We start from the raw sequence: 17,677 nt of genomic DNA on the forward strand, positions 1-17,677 counted from the left end.
GATTTTTAACTTTCTTAAAAAGCATCTCGATAAGTGAATTCACATGTGAAAGATTAACTTGTTTGGTGGGGAGGTGGATTCGATTTTCATTCAAATACTGGCCAGTCACACAAAAATTAAAGGAAAAAAAATTTCTTCATTTTTTACTAACCCTAGACATGTAGATTTAATGATTTCTTCCTTTAAATTCGAATTTGTGCGACTCGTCCTATTGGCCGCAGAAACGTTTAAATAGAAGATGCCGTTAGTGGAATTTTTTTATACATTTCAGAAAGAAGCGTAGTGTTGTGTAAGAGTGGTGGGCGTGAAAGTTTCCCGATCCGATATATTTGTTATTTAAGATTTCGCTTTTGGAAGAAAACAGTTAAAATTTTGTTAAAATGTCGTGCGTGTTAAGTGATGTACATAAGTGGACAGAGAGGCTTAAATCTATATATTTCTAGAGAATAATTCTGAATCGATTGGTATAAGATGATGGAAAGATGATGCATCTAGCGCACACGTTTCTTTCTGTTTTCTGTATACATACGCACGAACACATTGTACCCTTCGTGTAGGGTAAAAAAATTCTATAAGACTTAAGGAGCAATTACATCTTCGATGTAGTTAGTGTCAAATAATTGTGTAAAACAAAAAGACCAATTACGACTGCAATATTCTGCGAAGAGTACGTGCGCTACTTTTTCAAACGATTAAGGCTCCTGTGGCCCTGACCTTTGTAGCCCCTTTGAAGCGAACCTCGCAGCTTTTCTTTTTCTTTTTTTAACTGTTAATTATCATTTGCTTTTTTCATTTTATATTTGGCTTATGAGAATTAAGCCAACGTTTTTATATTTATTTGACATGAGCCGCGGACGTAGATGCTGTAACTGAAGGAATAAAGCAAAAAGGATTACTTATTTAATCGTGACGATGACAGTGGTTTCAAAATACTTTTTCTTTTTAGTGCGAAAATGTACGAACATTCTCGTTTGATTTCGTTTATGTTTTCATTTTATTATTTGCATTGCAAGCAATGTTTGAAATGATGTTAAAAAAAAAGCGCAATTGTTTTTCATATTTCCGAATGTGTCAATCGATTGGATTGGATGTTCATATATTAAAGTTCAATAAATGTTCTCATATTGAAGTTTAAATTACTTTTTTAAAGATGAACATTCGAATGTAACTTAAAAAATAATGGAGTTTTGTGTGTAAAAAAAAAAAAAAAAAGAAAAAATTAAAAATAAAATAAAAAAAGAGATAAAAGATTCTTTTCTAATACGATACTAAATAATTCAATTATGTTCAATACCTGAGTGACACGCAGTTCAGCTTGCGTGCGCCGTAATTCAGCGGCCGCCTTATCAGCTCTCTCTTGTGCTCGATCCAGCTCTTGGGAAGTGGTTAATGTTGTGCGCCCAAATGTTGTCTAATCGCCAGATCATAAAGAGGAAATTTTTTTTTTTTTTTTTTTTTATAAAATATTTAATTAATATTTTTTATATTGTATATACATGTATGTACATATTTTGTAAAAAACTTAAAACGAATTCAAAAGTGAACGCATTCAAAGACCCGCAAAACGAAATGAAAAGTTGAAAAGATGTAAAGCACTATTCAAAATCTGTTATATGCATATATATATATATATACATATATATGAGTTTCTTTTGTGTTTTTTTGTTTTGTTTCTCAAATTTATATTAAATCGCACATTCGTTTATGTTATGTCTCGACTAAAACTGTCTTTCAAAAGTGTTCTAAATGCTTTAACACCTTTGTGATAATTAGAAACAAAAAAAGAAAAAACAAAGAAAAGGACAATGATCCTAAATACGGCCAACAAACCAGAAACAATCGCTTGTATATTCTTGAAAATAGTGTGTAGGGAAATACAATTTCCTAAGTTTTTGATTTTCTCAGATTTTTGGAAAAGATAGTAACATGCTAGGAATTAGATCAGTATATGGGGCAAGCAGGACTAGATGTTAGAACATTACATTAGCAATTCGCTGTGTTTAAAATAAGCAAAAACATAATTAACTGAAACTCCTTCATTCCCATATTCTTCTTCCAAAATTCACTAGTCCACCATAAAAAATTTGTCTGCGGTGATCTTGTCCATGACTGCATATAGAAATAGGACCAATGTAGGACTGTTTTCCGGCGAAACTTCTTTGGCGTTGGTAATGCCGTCACTATGTTACTCACTTGGTGTCACCTTAATGAAGCAGCAGATTAAAGTCACTTAAACGGTTTGTAGTACACATCCTTCATTGGAGAGTGATTTTTCTTTGGCGAAAAATCTTACTTTGGCGGAATTAGTTTTTGTTTCCACATCTCTCTCCCACGGAAACTATTTACTTGAAGAAAATATATAGATAAGGCGCCAGTGTTTTTCTTCTTTCCCTACTTATTAACATTGTTGTGTGGAACGTATTTCTTTTCCCCCAGTCACGTTTCATTCAAGGTGTATGCTTTCATTCATTCGTTTCATTTTCTGACGGCTATTATTTGTTAAAAACAAAAATACTGGGTAAGTCGACAGTGTGTTCCCTTTTCATGTCCTCGCATCTCGTTGTATAGAGCATATTTTTCGCCCACTGTCGAAAACCGAAAGAAAACCGCATTGCTAAAATGTGACCATAAGAACTAGTAAATCTGCTTTCATTCATTTCTGGCCAGCTCTAGTTACTTGCTCAAAAAAAATCCATAGACCTTCTCGACCTATCGATTTGTTGTGTAATAAAAAGCTTTCTTCCCTAGTTATTCTTTATATAAAACAAGAAAAAAAAGAAATAATAAATACGTGGAAAACCATTTGGGGACAAGCGTTAATTTTCTAAGTGGGAGGACGTTCAACGAACTCGCTTAACATAACTTAAAAGAGTTCTATTAACTTAAATTTAAAAGGCAGGCTTTATGTTTCGTTTTTCAACAGCAAGAGCCCCCCGTCCCTTTCATACGATACTAAAAGTCAAAATTTTATATATCATTCATAACGAGATTGTTTGCTAGTCAGTGTTTTTGAATCTAAAATTTTCGATAATACTATAATAATAATTTATGTCGCCTTTACTAAACGAGTAAGGGGAGAGTAAGTAATCCATACTTATTTCAGAACGAATGAGTGCACGATATTTTACAATAGTGGCAAAGAACTTGAATAACTGTGAGCGTAATAGATATGTAATACAAGTTGTGCATTGTTTATGTAGTCCATCAGAACTTTTTAAGACAATTCATTGAGTTCAATGTAATTCAGATGGACGATTTCTGATATACGTTTTTGTTGTGGGTTGTGGCTGAAGGATCCACGATCATTTCGATTTTTATAAATTTTTCATATACTTGCATGTATATGGCACAATGCGACCATTTTCTTTTGGGCTTCACATAATCTAAAATCGTTCGTCGTCTGCTATGTATAACACGTCATTCAATGAGTTCATAGGATGTAGGATAACTATTGACGAATCCCTATACTTTATACATAGTACGAACCTTCTAATCAAACCGTACCCTAAAGTTTGGTTTTTGATAACACTACACGAAATTCATTTTTTCTCAAGTTTGTGCAAAAACAAAACGACGCCTTATCCGTAAAAGTAGACGAATTGGCTCAGTGCGGTAGAGTTCACTATAGTAATGGATGTAGTGTGTGCTGGTATACCGTATTATAAGCTGTTGACTGTCGTCTTGATTACAACAAAAATTTCAGAATGATATAAGATCTCGCATACATTATACTTGACGACTGATACTTCTTAACAGTCATCTGGATCCGATAAAAGTGACGACATTTGTAAGTTATTCTACGAGCCTTTTGAGCGATATATTATAGTCAACAAGACGGGGATACTCTTATGACCTATGTAAATACCTTCTATCGTTGTCTGATTTCTGTTAATGTATTCCCATTAAGTAAATAAGCTTAAGTGTTGACGTCACAGTTGTATATTGAAAACTTACCGATATTTGTCCGGATTCAAACATTAATTTTTGTACCGACTGTAAATGGAAAACAGTTTGAATGTTTTTGGGTTTGTTCTCTTTTTTTTTTTTTAGATTTTTTTAGATTTTTTAAAAAACATTTTAATTATTATCTCTAAGAAATGTAAGCCAAGGAGCTAGTGTTTCTTTTTTTTTTTGTTTGTTTTTTTTGTTTTGTTTGTAACACAAAGACATTTAAGGCAAATAGGGGCCGTGAAAAAGGGCGATTGACAACTGGTTTGTTGTACTTGTTATTAAATCAAAACCTTTAATTAATTTGGAATGTGAAATTTTTACGTTAATCTAAATATCTAAACAAAAGCTGCTAGTTTTTTAAGTTAGAACTAAGTGTGAATTATTCAAACGACTTAACCAAATGTGAGTTAATGAATGAATACATGGCATAGCAAAAACAAAGTGCAGTAGAAAACCTCTAGGAATGAGTGCATTATTAGTGCATATGTAGTTAAGTAAAGTTTAGGTGCGAAATATTATTTAGCAAGGAAAACACTGCATTCACTTCTTCGCTGCATCGTTTTCCTTGCTTTATAAAAAAAAAAATAAAAATAATTTATTCATGAGTGCACTGACAAACTAACTGACACACTAGTTTATGTTAATGATGAATGATGAATATATTAATTAGATGATTCAACTTAATGTAATTCTTAATAGTACGATACGAGTGTTTATAGAGTTTACAAAGACGACTCTTACTTTATGTAATGTGGTTTGTTCTTCTAGCTGCAGCTAAATTGTTACAATATGTTTTTTTTTTTTTTTTTAATTGTAGAAATTGTGAATTATATATATTAACGATAGAGTATATACGTAGGTAGCAATGGTAGGTAATAATAGTAATAGTCGTAGTAGTAGTAGTAGTAATAGTAGTTGTTGTTGTTGTTGTTGTTGTTTTAATACGTATGGGAGATGTTTTTTAACACACAGTTTCAGAGTGTATCGATAGAGAGACAGACATATAAAAATAAAAAGAAAAAAGAGAAAAATTGTTTAGTGTTGTATTTCCTCGAGTTGATTATAAAATCATAACAAAGCAAAAAATAAAAGCAGAGTAAAAAAAAAAATAAAAGAAAAAACCAAGTATCGAAGCTTTTAAGGTAAGTCCCACAAAGCAACCACAGAGTAGCAGACCAGAGTTCTCGGAGTTTATAGTGCCTTCAAATGCAAGACAAATATCGGCTTGACTAAAAGTGTTTAAAGAGAAGCTCTGTTCGGCTTTCCATCTATTTTTGGTAGACAGACAACTCTATGGCCCCGAATCCCTTTAATATGTCACGGTAATTATTATAATAAAAGACGAGCTTACTTTGAAGTGACCTAAGCCGATTTTCTATCAAAAACCACATATTATGCGCTCTACGCTAACCATCTATTCAGTTTGAGTGAATTTCTAATGAAAATAAAAAAAAATTGTAAGCAAAATGTATTTTCTCATAAACAGATTTAAAATATTTCCAAAATAAACGTCTTTTGTTTATGATAAGCTCTCAACGGAAGGACACGACCAATACTGACTTTTACCCTTGGGCAGTGATTATAAACAGGAGTATATATATATATATATATGTAAGTATGGGATGTTAGAAATGTATTACTATGACAACTGCAGGTTTTCGGTGATACTGTTTTGCTTTCGTATTTTTTTTTTTGGTAACTAGCTGGGGACTTCAATAGGCATATTGACATTGAAATGTGTTTTTTTTTTTTTTTTTTCATTTAGTATACCTGAGATCGTTCCAAATCATGTTTGAGTCGTTCATTTTCCAATTCAAGTCGTGCAATACGTTGTTTGGTTGCCTCCCAGTCAGCATTGCTTCGGCCCATTTCGCACGTTGCCTTCTCCAATTCGGCTTTCGATTTACCCAGTTCGCTTTGTGACGCTTCCAATTTGATTTCTAAACGTTCGCGTTCGTTAACTGCTCGCTCGAGTCGTGTATTAAGTTTTTCAACTTCGCTTTCGAGACCCCGTAATTTGATTTTATAGTCGGCAATTTCACGCTCATGCAGTTCACGTTCTTCTTGTTTCTCTTGTTCGGCACGATCTCGCTGTTCTCGTAATTGGGCCATTTGCTTTTCTTTATCGCCAATGGCCTCTTCGAGACTTGTGAGAGCGCCCTCCGAACTGCTATGATGAGCTTGCATTGCCGACAAACGGGCTCGAGCCATGTCAACTTGATTATCCTTTTCTTTTAATAAATCTTCAAGATTTTCAATCTAAAGACAAACGTATATATAAAACAAAATAGTTTTTCAGGGATAATGAAATTCACAATTAACAACAGTAACTAGGTGCACGCACAAATACACAAAGCTAATACTTAAGTGCACTGAAAGCATATGAACTATAATTTAAGATATTTTTGTTTTTTATTTTGTTTTCTTTTGTTTTGTTTTCTTTTTTTTTTTTTCTTTTATAAAGAGAGAACCACCTTTCTTTGGAGAACACTAATTTTGCGATCCTTAATCTCCATATGATCTTTCAATTCTGTTAACTCGGTAGTGAGACGGTTGCGCTCTTGCACGGTCTGCAGTGTGCCCTGCGTTTTCTTTTCCAGCAAGCGATTTTTCTCCTCCAAACGGGCTCTTAACTCCTCCACATCGGCCTGCAGCATATTGTAGTGTTCTTCTTTGGCACATAATGATTCCTTCAAGACCGCTATATGCCGTTGATAATCCTAAAGAGGCGTGTATATATATAACAATGATAATTAACAATAATAATTGATTTTCTTAAGTGATAAATTTAAAAAAAAAAAAAAAATTATATTCATTATTATCTGTATGTAAGTAAGCTGATGGCGGAGATGTTTTCTTTTATTCGTTATCTGTTAGGTGGTGTGGTTAGTAGTGTGTTGTGATGGTAGAGGGTAGAATTTACCTGATGCTGCTCTTCCAGAGTCTTCATTTTAGCTGCCATTGCCAATATTTCTTGATCCCTTCTTTGTATTTCAAGACGGAATTCGTCCAACTTAATTATGATAATTGAAAATTTATAGAAAAGAAGCAATTAAAACACAGTAAGCTCATCTTTCATTCTTTTTTTTTGTTTTTTTTTTTCTATAAAAAAATAAACATATCTTTGTTTTCTTTTGTATTTTTTTGTATCTATTTTTTTTTTCTTTTTTTTTTTTGTATGCATGTAGTAGAGAGAAACTCCGGTATTATTATCTCAGCTAAGAATGATAAATTGAATGATTAATTCATGTGATGTGAGCGAGTACGAGAGAAGAATTTTTTGTGTAAGATTGTGGCATAGAAAATGAGAAGTATAGAGAGAGACAGAAAGAGAGAGAGAGAGAGAGAGAGAAAGAGCGAGCGAGCGAGCGAGTGAGTTTAAGGAGTTTCTACGTGTAAAAAAGTATGCCTGCTTAACGCATCTAAGCATTCGCTTGTTGTGTCATAAGATCGTAAGAAAAGCACACCAACACACACACTTTCCATTGCACACAGCAAAGTGGTAGTCTCAAGCACGGTTATTTCTTAAATCAAAGCAAAGTTGTTTTGCTTATTATTCGGTTAATCCTTTCTTCATGTTCTTCTTCTTCTTCTTCTTCTCTTTTCTTCTCTTTTATTAGGCAACCGAGCACACGATTTTTTTTGTTCAGATGGGTGGTGTGGGTTTATTTTTATTTTTTTTATGAATTTTTTAATTTCATTTTCATTATGCTTTGCCAAAATACTATGATTCGAAGAAGAGTTTCGTCTTAAATTTCATTTACTTATTTCTTTTGTTTGTATTATGCTTCAATTTATTTATTCCATTTTATATGTGTATTAATAATAATGATTTTTCCATTATTTATATATATTTTATTGTATGAAAATTATATATTAGAATTAGAAATTAGGTATATATATAGAATTAAAAATTAGGTATATATATATATATATATATATATATATATATATACTGTAAGTATTTTAAGTTTAATTGTTATAAAAGATGTTTAATATAAAATAAAAAGAAAATAAAAAATGAAAAGAAGAGAACGTATTAAATGCATCGTTTATTATTTTGAAATATTTATTTAAATATATTATTGTAGCAGTTTTTTGCGTTTCTCGGTTATATATATATATATAAATTTTTTTTTCTCCTGTTATTAATATAATTAATCTAGTTAAGGTATAAATTAATTGATATTAATTTCATTATATAGTTAGCAAGTAGAGAGAGTATAAAGATATCGTTGCGTATAAACGGAATATCAAAAAATTTCATAAATAATATATTAGAATAACAGTCATTGATATATAGTTTAGAATCGATTACATATAACTATTTGGAGTATATTTTTTTATGCATACACACGTCTACGATATAAGACGTTCAATATCTTAATATCTTGATAGTTGCTGTCGATCTAATAACGAAAACAGATAGAAAGCTTTCCATATGATAACACAAAACAAAAATGTTATCTAAGCGACCATACCTATAACACGATTGACTTTGAATGTTAACAAGAGTTCAATAATAATGATAATCATCATAGAAATGGATCGCACTTTAGGTTGCGAACGTTCTTTTTTCGTTTCATTTACGAAAGCTAGTAACAGTTTCTTAAAAGCAAATAAGTAAAAACACTATGGTGGACCACGTCTTAGTAATAAATACCCTATTCAAATAACGCTTTTTTAACCTAAGGCATTTATAGGAGAAATGATGGAAAAAGGTCTCCGACCCTGGCCAGTTTCAATAGCTTTAGTCCTTGGGGAAATGCAGGGCAGTGGACTTAGCTTGATCAAAGTATCTCAAAAATTACGGCCTATAGGTTGAACGTAAAGAAACAAGATGGATGGACGGACAGAAAAGTTTAGATCGATTAAGAAAGTGATACTGAAACGCACTGCATAATGCATGGCGGGTACATGTCAGGCTATTCTGGGCGTTGTAGTATATGATGTAAGGTACAAGAAGAACAGACACGCAAAACGAAGCCGTCGCTTTTCACGAAGCGTGAATTTAAGAGCGCTTACTCTAGACCATTTGTAAATCATGTTACGCTTGCTTGTGATTCTTGGCGCCACAATTTATAAAGAAAAGATAATGCTTCAGATGTTGAGCTTGAGTTTATAGGCAAGCTTTTTCAAGACCGATGTGATTTTTACAATCGAAAATTTGTGGTATTCGTGAAAGCGGCTTTGCGGAAAGGCATTATTCCCTATAATCCTTATAGGTTAGACTTATAATTTTCACGAGAAATATCATTTCGTAGATCTGTTCTATATGAGAAAGTTTAGTTTCTGTTTAAAGCTAGAATAGCGTGCTTTCCAAGGAATATGTGGAACCTATTTGCGCATTGATTTATCCAATGCTCCTGCCTGTCGTATATCACATTGCATATGACTTTGTGGCTGTCCAGAACTTTTATGCTGCTATGAAATTTGCATGCATGCATCTGGGAGCTAACCATTATTCGCGCTTGTCATATATCCCATTGCTTGGGTTTTGTTACTGCCGGAACTGCCCACGACATACAAGAAGCAAGCATACAATTAGAGTCCACATTGCCCCCTTCTGTAGCGCGTCATATTGATTAGTTTGCACGAGATGCAAAGAAACTAACCATGTCCTATATCAGATTGTTCCATTTCTTCTTTTTTTTTTACGATCAGTCGCTGGTGAAAGCTGATGGTGAGATATGTGTAAATTATAGGCGAATAAGCTAACCATTGCCTACACCTCTTGTTGCCTATAAACAACATGCGTGCGTTTGTTCTAATCAGCGCATACGCCTGCATTTGCCGGCGACTTGAAATAAAGACTTTTTTTACATTTAAATTTTAAAAAAGTATTTTATTTGGCAGTAACGATATTATTCGGGAAACAAGAACCAGTGCATGGCCTATTGCAAATTAGAATTAATTTCGTTAAGTATATGAGAAAACATCACCAACGCATCATAATTTTTGTATTCTTTCTGACTGAAAAATCACTGACGACATTTTAGAGTGCAATGAACATAATGAGAATCTTTATGACCTTTAAACATAAGAGCCGTTCATTTGATAGCCACATAAGTCATTGTCTTTTTCATATTCTTCTCTAATTTTGTTTTAAATTTCATATTTTTTTCATTTTATGATTTTCAAAAATATTGAAGCCAACGCTCGAGAACGCCTAGAAGCTTATATAAAGTCGCAGAAAAAGAAACCTATTTCGTTATATTTAAAAGGGCGCATGTCGCTCTTCGTTCCACCATTATTAATCGGGAAAGCTTTACAGAAGGAAATTTCTTCCTTTTTAACGAAGTGAAATCTTCTCATCGCAGTTAATTAGGCGACAATACATTGACATTTTTGATAAACGATTTATGATCGAAAACTCTGTAACGCGTTCAGATAATAGCACATAAATTTACGATCAGCAATCATGTCTTATCAGAGAGTAAACAGATGCGCATGCTTTCTATCTGCTTGAGATATTAATTGCTTCATAGTTTATTCGATTTATTTTTATCTATAAATCAAATTATTATTATTATTATTGTTATTATTATTAATGGATGGTAGTTACTATTATTGAATTAATTTATTAAATGAAATTATTTCAAATATGAATACGAACAAAATGGGCTGCATCAGTTGGTTTCTTCTCATTCGAAATTTATTCAGGCTTTGAACTTACATTTAATTATATAAAGGTTTTCGATGACTTAACTAAACGCCTGAATAAAGTTCGAATAAAATTCGATGACTTAAGTAAAAATTTTCATTAAGCTCGAATTAGGAACGTTCCGGAATGTTCCATATTGTTCGTACTATATGCCAAGCGAGTTGAATTTCTAAAGATTATTCTTGTTATGTTCACTCGCTTATGGAAGTGTGTACTTTAGCGTAGGAGTACAAGGGTTTTTTGCATTTTTTTGTTTTTTTTTGTTTTTTGCTTTGAGAAATACTTGTAGTATTGTTTTTTCGTTTAATATGTAATTACAGCGCTTTTGTTAGATCATAATTGAGTTCATTGTGTTTACGTATATATATATATATGTATATATATATTCGTTCATATCGTTTGGTTTTTAAAAAATTATAAATAATTAATTTCATTTTTTTTTTAATTTAATTCATTTTTTAATTTGTTGAAAAACTCGACAAAAGATATGTATATGGTAATATGTTTCTCTTCATTAAATAGATGATACGGAGACTATAATCGTGTTAAGGACGATTTGTAAGACCAGTTATCTAAGCTACAGATTTAAGAATAGCGAAGCGCCGACACATAACATAGTAGTGTAGCGCTGTTATATAGTGATAGCCTAGACAATTTCGAGGCTAATAGTAGAGACAATTGCCATAAGATCCAAATTCTTGCATATGCGATTATAAACTGATTGAGAAAGGAAATGATGGACGTCTTGGAGTCTCTATATACATTTTATATTTTCGTCAAACATGCTAGCAATTTCACTGAGCGGTTCAAATACAATTGATAGGTTTTCCGAATTTCTCTTCTGAGTGATAACTATCTTGCTGAAGTCCCGTTTATGAACTCCATTCGAAAAATGTGTATTGATTTGTGATTTTCTATCTTAATTTGGACAACTTGGAAAACCTTCCGTCGAATGACGCACATTTTCAAACTTGTTAAGTGAATTGAATCTCGAATGTGTAGAGGGTTCAGAAATTTTCTTGAAAATCTGAAATGTCGAATCAACTCATTAAAAACTTTGTCATCCGTTAAGTCAAGCACATGTTTTCTCGAAAAACTATAACTGCAGCCCATTTTTGAAATACTTTTTATAATTGTATATTTATCTCTGCTTTGAAATTTTTAGAGTTATGACTTATTATAAATCGACATTATATGTCGACAAAAATCAGTAAACAGTAAACAGCACGTAAGAATGTGAAAAGTTTGAACGATTCAGGACCACTTATGACCATCTCTCGGAGAAGTTGTTTTAAAAAAGTAAACCTTTATATGTATAAGGATACATTAAGTTTGTGCGGATATATGCAACATCTAGAAGGACTGATGGAACAGATCCACTTTCGGTTATACCGATCGATTCGGGAGCACTTTCTGAATCGACTTGTTTTTAATCTACAGACCTTAATCTTCAAGATACTTTGGTGAAATTTAGTAGCATTTGTCAAAATTGTTACATGCATATGGGTAGGGCGATGGAGAGCTTAGCCCGTTTCCTTTTCTTTGTTGGTTTGTATTTTATTGCAACCAGAAGGGCATAGAGATAGCATGCCATGCAAATCAAAAGTGAAACCTCTAAGTTAACACTGCCTTAATACACAATCTGCTTAGGCACTCGCATGAGAGCAAAATAAATTGAGAGATTTTTTATTTCAATATCAGTCTCTCATTTCTAAACTTATATTTTCGTATATTTATCATATTCCAATTAGCATAAGAGAGAGATAGAGAGGGAGTTCATTGCTGGTATCATGGACGTATGAGTGTTATTTAAATAAAATAACTAAGCAGATATTAATTGCTATTATGAGAATTTTAACTTTTCTTACTCATACGACCACTGGTGACAAAGTGAAGCAAAGTGCTGCAGTTTTCGTTACATTAAACAACACTGTGTCACTTTATTCTAATAAACGAAGAAAAAGAAAAGTTTCATTTCATCAACTATCGCATTAAAAAACGAAATTTTCATTTAACATTATGGATTGATTATACATGAAATTCTTATAATAAGCATTTCAATGCATAAGCGATACGAATACATCATCACTAACTTGTCGTTTCTTTTTTTTTTTTTTTTTTTTCAATATAAAACATAATCACTTTTATTTGGTTTGCTTTTTAAGATTTGCTTTATAAATATATATATTCATAATTAATTAGACTGCTTTTAATTGACCTTTTTTTTTTAATTTGTTTGTTTGCTAATTATTTGCAATAATTAATGATACAAATATTATTGTATTTTAATAAATATATTAATAATTGTATTAAGTATATAATAGATAATAATTAAAGTGATTTTATCGGGATATATATATAGTATGCGCATGAATGAGTTAGTAAATGAGGAATATGCATATTATAAAAGAACAAAATAAGGATATAGATCTAGTAGTAAAAGTAAGTAAATAAGTAAATAAGTAAGAAATAGAAAACTTTGAGAAATCAACTAGGAATGAATGCATAAATAAAACAATTATTTATTGATCGATAGATTTCCAGATTTCGTAAATAGTAGTAGGCTTTGATTTAATAAAAAATCCTAAAGAAAACTTTAAAAAGAAGAAAAGAATTTGTAAAAAATTACAAGGCAGCAATAAATGGGGATGGATATAAATCTTGGAAAAAAGGGTCCTAGATAGAGAGAGAGAGAAAGAAAGAGAGAGAGAGAGAGAGAGAGAGAGAGAGACGTGCTTGGGTTTAGTTGATATTTTTCCCTATATACGCTTTATTTGTCTGAAAATAATTGCCCTGAGTTCTCTGAAACCAAATCAAAATAAAAAAAATTTTAAAAAAATCCGGAAGCAAAAACCTACCTCTTTTAAGCATCACTTAATTGTATTCTAACAGTTGTCGCAAGAAAACTTACTTTTAGGCACTGTTACAGAACGTTCGAGAACGGAAACTGAACTGAACAACGCTGGAAATTATACGTTTACAAAAAAAAAAAAAAAAAAAAAAATACCCAAAAAAAAAAAAGAAAAACTGTTAGTTGGCTCTTAATAGTCATTTGTTATTATTACCTTTAATTCCCTATTTTTTTGTTGAGATTTTCCTTTTTTTTTTCCTCTTCTTTTTTATTGTAGTTTTCAACTAACTTAATTGGCGTTTGCGAGCGTTAAATGCAGTTCTCTTCTAAACTGTTCTTTTTTTTATACTTTTTATATAAATATTTTCTCTTGATATATTTTTACAAATCTATATATATATATATATATGTGTTTGTACACACACATACACAAACACATACACACATATACTTATATATATATTTGTAATATATATGATAATAAAGTCAGTTCAATCAATTCAGTTTAATCGTATTATTGTTTCGTAAATGCAATTCAATTAAATGTCATTTAATTTACTAATGTATATAAAAGTATTTTTAAAGTTCTTCTCCTTTTTATTTTTTTTTTTATTTTTTAAGATAAATTCCCGTCTTTCTTCTCTATCTTTTTTTTATAAATTTTTTCTTTTTTTTTTGGGTTTCTGTTATTGTTTATATATTTTTGGCTGGCTTGATTGACTTCATTTAAGAATCTAATGATAGCGTATCTACATCAAATTTAAAACTTACTTGGCGCTTATGCTCTTGCGGCAGTTTCGGATAATCTAAATCTATTTTCGTATATGGTGGCATATGATGATATGACGATGTGGTGGTGACATGCGGTGGCTGCATATGTGTCGTGTGCGTAGCATGTAAATTATGTGGAGTATAATGCTGATGGTGTTGGTGAAGATGATGATGTAGTGGTTGTGATGTAGGATATGACGAGGACGGGTGTATGAGTAAATCGTAGGCAGCAGCCGCACCACCGCTAGACCCCGTTAAACCGGCCGTGCTACCTATCGCGCTACGTGCATCATGCAGAGCACTGCTAGTTAATGTAGCTGGGAACGGTGCTGTCGTGCTGGCCAATGCAGCCAATGGATGTGTTTGCAGGTGATTTTGCTGCTGATGCACATGAAATTGATGATCTGGATTCAATTGCTGCTGCACGGACGTATGAATGTGCGCTTGAGGATGAGTGCTAGACGGTAACTGATGGGCATAATGTTGCGCACCAGCAAATTGTTGTTGTATATTGTAAGCTAATGCCTGTTGATGTGCCTGCTGCTGTGTATAATGTGACGATGATGGTGGTGGTGGTTGTGGTGGTGGTTGATAAAGTTGTGATACAGTGGGATTGGAAGCGTGCAATGATGACATTAGATTGCGTTGCTGCAGTAGATTACTGTAGTTATAAGGATCTGATGGGTTCAATAGAGTCTGTGTGTAGGCATTCGCATAGCTACTACTGGGCACCCCACCCGTTATATATTTGCTGCCGCCTAAGCCAGCAATGCCGCTCGGATAATTTAAATAATTGAGATTCGAAACCGAGTAAGCGGGCTTTAAGCGCGAACCGACAATGCCCATACCATGACCACCACCCGGAGCCGGAGGAGGTGGTGGCGGCGGCGGTTGGGTGTATTGTTGGAAATACATATTCGGTTGCGACGAGAAATTCGCAGACATTTGCATTAAATTATCATTTAAATAAGGCGGTGATGTGTCGCCCGGATGCAATGTCGGATAGCTGGATATAACGCGACCGGGATAATGCGACGATAGCGGTGTAACTGGCTGACCAACAGTTTGTTGAGCCTGCTGTATGCGAGCATGCTGACTAAGTATCTGAGAGGAACGCGAAATTGACTTATGAGCTTCGTTGAGTAAATTTAATATATTCGATGAGGAAGACTGATGTAAAGACGGCCCCAGCGTAGGCATACCGTATCCATAATAATCATTCATCATTGAGGCTGATGGCAGGCCAGCTATGCTGTAACGGCGTCGTCTTACAGGTGATGTGTGCCCATATAAACCGGCAATACCCGCCGTAGTGGGCTCGTACAGATAACCGGCCGATGCCGCCGGTATGCCATAAAAATCATAAGGTGGCAGTGAACCTGTTATCCCATAACTGGGCGAATAATATTGTCCTATAATGTCGGGTAATGGCGGACTTCCGGCTGTCGGATAATTACTGTACATCTGAAATGGTCGATTGGAAATTGGTTTGTTTTTGTCGTTTTTTCTTTGGTTTTGGTTTTCTTACTATTTTTTTTTTTTTTTTTTTTGGTTTTTGGTTTTTTTTTTTTTGTTTCTATTAGTTGTTGGAGCTGTTTGTTGAAGTATTTAGTTAGAATTGTTGTTTAGTGTCTTCATCTATCATTTATACCATTAGTTTCGTTATGATGGAGTAAGGGATTAAGGGTGAGGCTGTTGCAATTATTTTATATCACTTATTTATTATTTGCTAATTTTGTAGATAAATTAATGAAAGAAAACAAAAAGGAACAAGGCACGCAAATACACTAAAAAAAGAGGAAAGAAAAATAAAAAGAAAAAAAAAAAAACGGAACGGAACGGAAAAGATTTGATTTTCATATAAAACGCAAAGAAAATAAATATTACGTATGTATAAGTAACGCAATCCCTTTAAACGACACTAAGAAATTAAGAAAATCGATAAATAAATCGAAAGAAAGATGTCCATCTTTCCATCTACGGCTTTCTTTTGAATCATTTTTGTTTATCACCAAAATTGACTTTAACCGAACACTTACGTACTAGTGGCCCCATGTTTGGTTTGTTTTACTTTTCTTTTGTTTGTTTCTTTATATTTTGTTTTTCTTTTCATCATTATTATCATTATCAGTGAATAAATTTTGTTTTTTCTATTTTGATTATCTTTTCTTTTTTTTTTTTTTTTACTTAACTTTAATGATTATTAAATTAAGCGATTTTATCTTTTGGTTCTTTTTTTTCCTTGAATTTTATAATTAATTTTGTTGTTTTTCTTTGCTTAGGTTAAATGCGGTAAAAACAATACTGAAGATTAGAAAAAAAAAAAAAAAAACAAAAAAAAAGAACATTAACACACACACATTTATTAATTACATTATTGGTAAATAAAAGGATTATCAAAGTTTACAATTTTCTCTTGTCTTGTTTTGTTTTCCTTTTTATATTTCTTTTGGCGGCGTTAAGATGAAACAAAACTTTCCCGCTATTTATTATATAATGAATATATATAGTTTTTGGCAAAAGCTCTTTACTTTATTTTTATATGTTATTTAAAATAAAGCAAATAAAAAAAAAAAAAAACAATTTTGTATACTATAAATTGTTTGATCTGTACGTCCGTATGTCCGCCCGTCCATCCCACCGTCATGATGATAGATTGTTGTAGCAAGTGACACCTTAGCGGTGTATGAGTTCGTTCCGTATCGATAATAATATAATTGAAGGCGTACGTGTATGTGTTATATAGTAGAAAGGATTAAGAATTTTTTTAAGAGGATGGGTTAAATTTTAAAGAGAAGCCTTTACCTAATTCTGTTTTTGGTTTTTTTGCTTTTTTTTTTTTTTTTTGTTTATGGAAGGTTTTTGTAGATTTGTGTGCGTATATGAAGTATTTTATAAGTTTTCTTAAACGATATTCAAAACTGAGAATGAGAATATTAGTGGGATGCATATTTTGAGAAGTAGCGTGCAAAACTGAAATTTGTTTTTTGTTTTCATGAAAATTAAAAAAAAAAAAGTTAATAACCCTCAGCCAAAAACACAGCGAGAAAGTGTGAACAAAAGATTGTAAGAGAAAGAGTGAACGAAAGTTGAATAAGGCACAAAGAGAGAGAGAGAGAGAGAGAGAGGGAGAGAGAGAGAGAGGGAGAAAGAAAAGAAATGATAAAGTGAGTAAAGTAGCAGGCAAAGTAAAACTTGGATTATGTCTATGTTTAGTTGTAGTATATTTTGATAACGCCGTTAGGGATATCCCAGCGCGTTATCTTATTAAAACCTATACTGCTTTACTACTGCTATCCTTTAGGAAGAAAATGACCTTCAGCACTTCTTTTTTTATATGCATATGTATATTTATATAATCACAACAATTATATTAAAGGGAGAGGGAGAGACAGAGAGAGAGAGAGAGAGAGAGAGAGAGAGAGAGAGAGAGAGAGAGA

The 17,677-nt window shown here is 32.4% G+C and overlaps 1 protein-coding gene across 2 annotated transcripts in view; it reads right to left on the reverse strand.

Annotated features, from left to right (window-relative positions):
- The window catches only part of LOC119639774 (myosin-9), an 87,263-nt gene that overhangs the window by 13,330 nt on the left and 56,256 nt on the right, over window positions 1–17,677 (reverse strand). The window contains exons 9-14 of one of the 2 annotated variants that reach the window (XM_038037427.1): window positions 14,238–15,701; window positions 6,875–6,964; window positions 6,426–6,671; window positions 5,722–6,210; window positions 3,955–3,993; window positions 1,295–1,411 (exon numbers count right to left, since the gene is read on the reverse strand). In XM_038037427.1, coding sequence (XP_037893355.1) covers window positions 1,295–1,411; window positions 3,955–3,993; window positions 5,722–6,210; window positions 6,426–6,671; window positions 6,875–6,964; window positions 14,238–15,701 — 2,445 coding nt within the window. Of the gene's footprint in view, window positions 1–1,294; window positions 1,412–3,954; window positions 3,994–4,692; window positions 4,726–5,721; window positions 6,211–6,425; window positions 6,672–6,874; window positions 6,965–14,237; window positions 15,702–17,677 lie in introns of both variants that reach the window. The other variant, XM_038037426.1, reaches the window with a different exon arrangement.

Source organism: Glossina fuscipes, unplaced genomic scaffold (assembly GCF_014805625.2).
Source record: "Glossina fuscipes isolate IAEA_lab_2018 unplaced genomic scaffold, Yale_Gfus_2 113, whole genome shotgun sequence".
Classification (NCBI taxonomy): domain Eukaryota; kingdom Metazoa; phylum Arthropoda; class Insecta; order Diptera; family Glossinidae; genus Glossina; species Glossina fuscipes.